The sequence below is a fragment of the Chrysochloris asiatica genome, unplaced genomic scaffold (genome assembly GCF_000296735.1).
Source record: "Chrysochloris asiatica unplaced genomic scaffold, ChrAsi1.0 scaffold00234, whole genome shotgun sequence".
NCBI lineage: Eukaryota > Metazoa > Chordata > Mammalia > Afrosoricida > Chrysochloridae > Chrysochloris > Chrysochloris asiatica.
The window spans coordinates 4427878-4429028 of NW_006408752.1; the positions used below are offsets into that span (position 1 = coordinate 4427878).

The 1151-nt window shown below is 33.7% G+C and overlaps 1 protein-coding gene across 1 annotated transcript in view; it reads right to left on the minus strand.

The window, feature by feature from the left end:
* POLK (polymerase (DNA directed) kappa) overlaps window positions 1–683 on the minus strand; it is a 78393-nt gene extending 77710 nt beyond the window's left edge. Inside the window, exon 1 of the mRNA XM_006873306.1 lies at window positions 549–683. Coding sequence (XP_006873368.1) covers window positions 549–683 — 135 coding nt within the window. The remainder of the gene's footprint in view (window positions 1–548) is intronic.
* Window positions 684–1151: the final 468 nt, after the last annotated feature.

Genomic DNA, 1151 nt, shown 5'->3' on the forward strand with positions numbered 1-1151 from the left:
GTAGTGGTTACGAATCAGGCTGTGAACCACAAGGTCAGCAGTTCAAAACTACCAGCGGTTCCGCGGGAGAAAGAGGAGGCATTCTGCTCCCGTAAAGATTTACAGCCTCGGAAACCCTGTGCAGGGTCGCTATGAATCAGAACCGACTCCACGGCACATAACAACAACAGTACTGTTGTATAAGAACAAAAGGCTAGACATAATGTAGGAATAAAAATGAAGATTTTTGACTACTTATACAGAAAAACCTTTTAGTTACATTAATTGACAAAAATAGAAAAAAGAGAATACAATTATATTATTTGTTTATTGGGGTAAAAAAAGGATGAAAAAACATATTTTGTTTATATATGCTTGTATGAAGTAGAAAATAGGGCGGAAAGAGCAATAGAAGAGGAGGGAGACTATTCAAAACACTTGTATTTCACTAATATTACATATTTAAGTATTAAAAATCAACTTTAATGGATATTCAAAATGTACTGATTTTCTTTTTAACAGTATAAGTTTTGCTGAGTTAAAGACATCAAAGGAAACAAGACACATACCTTTGTGGCTTCCATTATAATCTTGTTAATTTTCTCTTTATCTAGACCCTCCATTCCCGCTTTATTATCATTCAGTCCCATCCTAAGCAGAAGATCATCTTTGTAATCATCACTCTTCTCCTTTGTGCTGTCCATGGTGAAATTGAAAATGCCTTCTTTTGTTACCTGAAAAGTCATGCAAAATGAACATTACCTTTAAAAGGATCCAGCAAGGGGGTATCGAAAAGTTAAAATGACAGATCAGCAAAAAGAGTTAAAAAAAAAAAAAAGATAGTTAAAAATTTTTAACAATTGGGAAATACTCAATTTTTTAAAAATCTGCTATGTCAAGATTATTGTATTTTTGAAGGGAAGAAAGATATTTACTGTAGCCATGGGCCAGGCACTATGCTTACATTTTACATATGACCCGCGGAGCAGCCCTGAGAGGTAGACAATATTATTTCCAATAGAAAGAGACAAGAAATTTAAGTCATAAACGATGTCTATGAACACAAATTTGTTAGTTACGGGGCAACATCTGTGTTGAAACTCAGGTCTGAATCCAAAGTTCATGCTTTTTCCCAGATTAATTCATTGCATAAGAAATAAATGAAAATAATA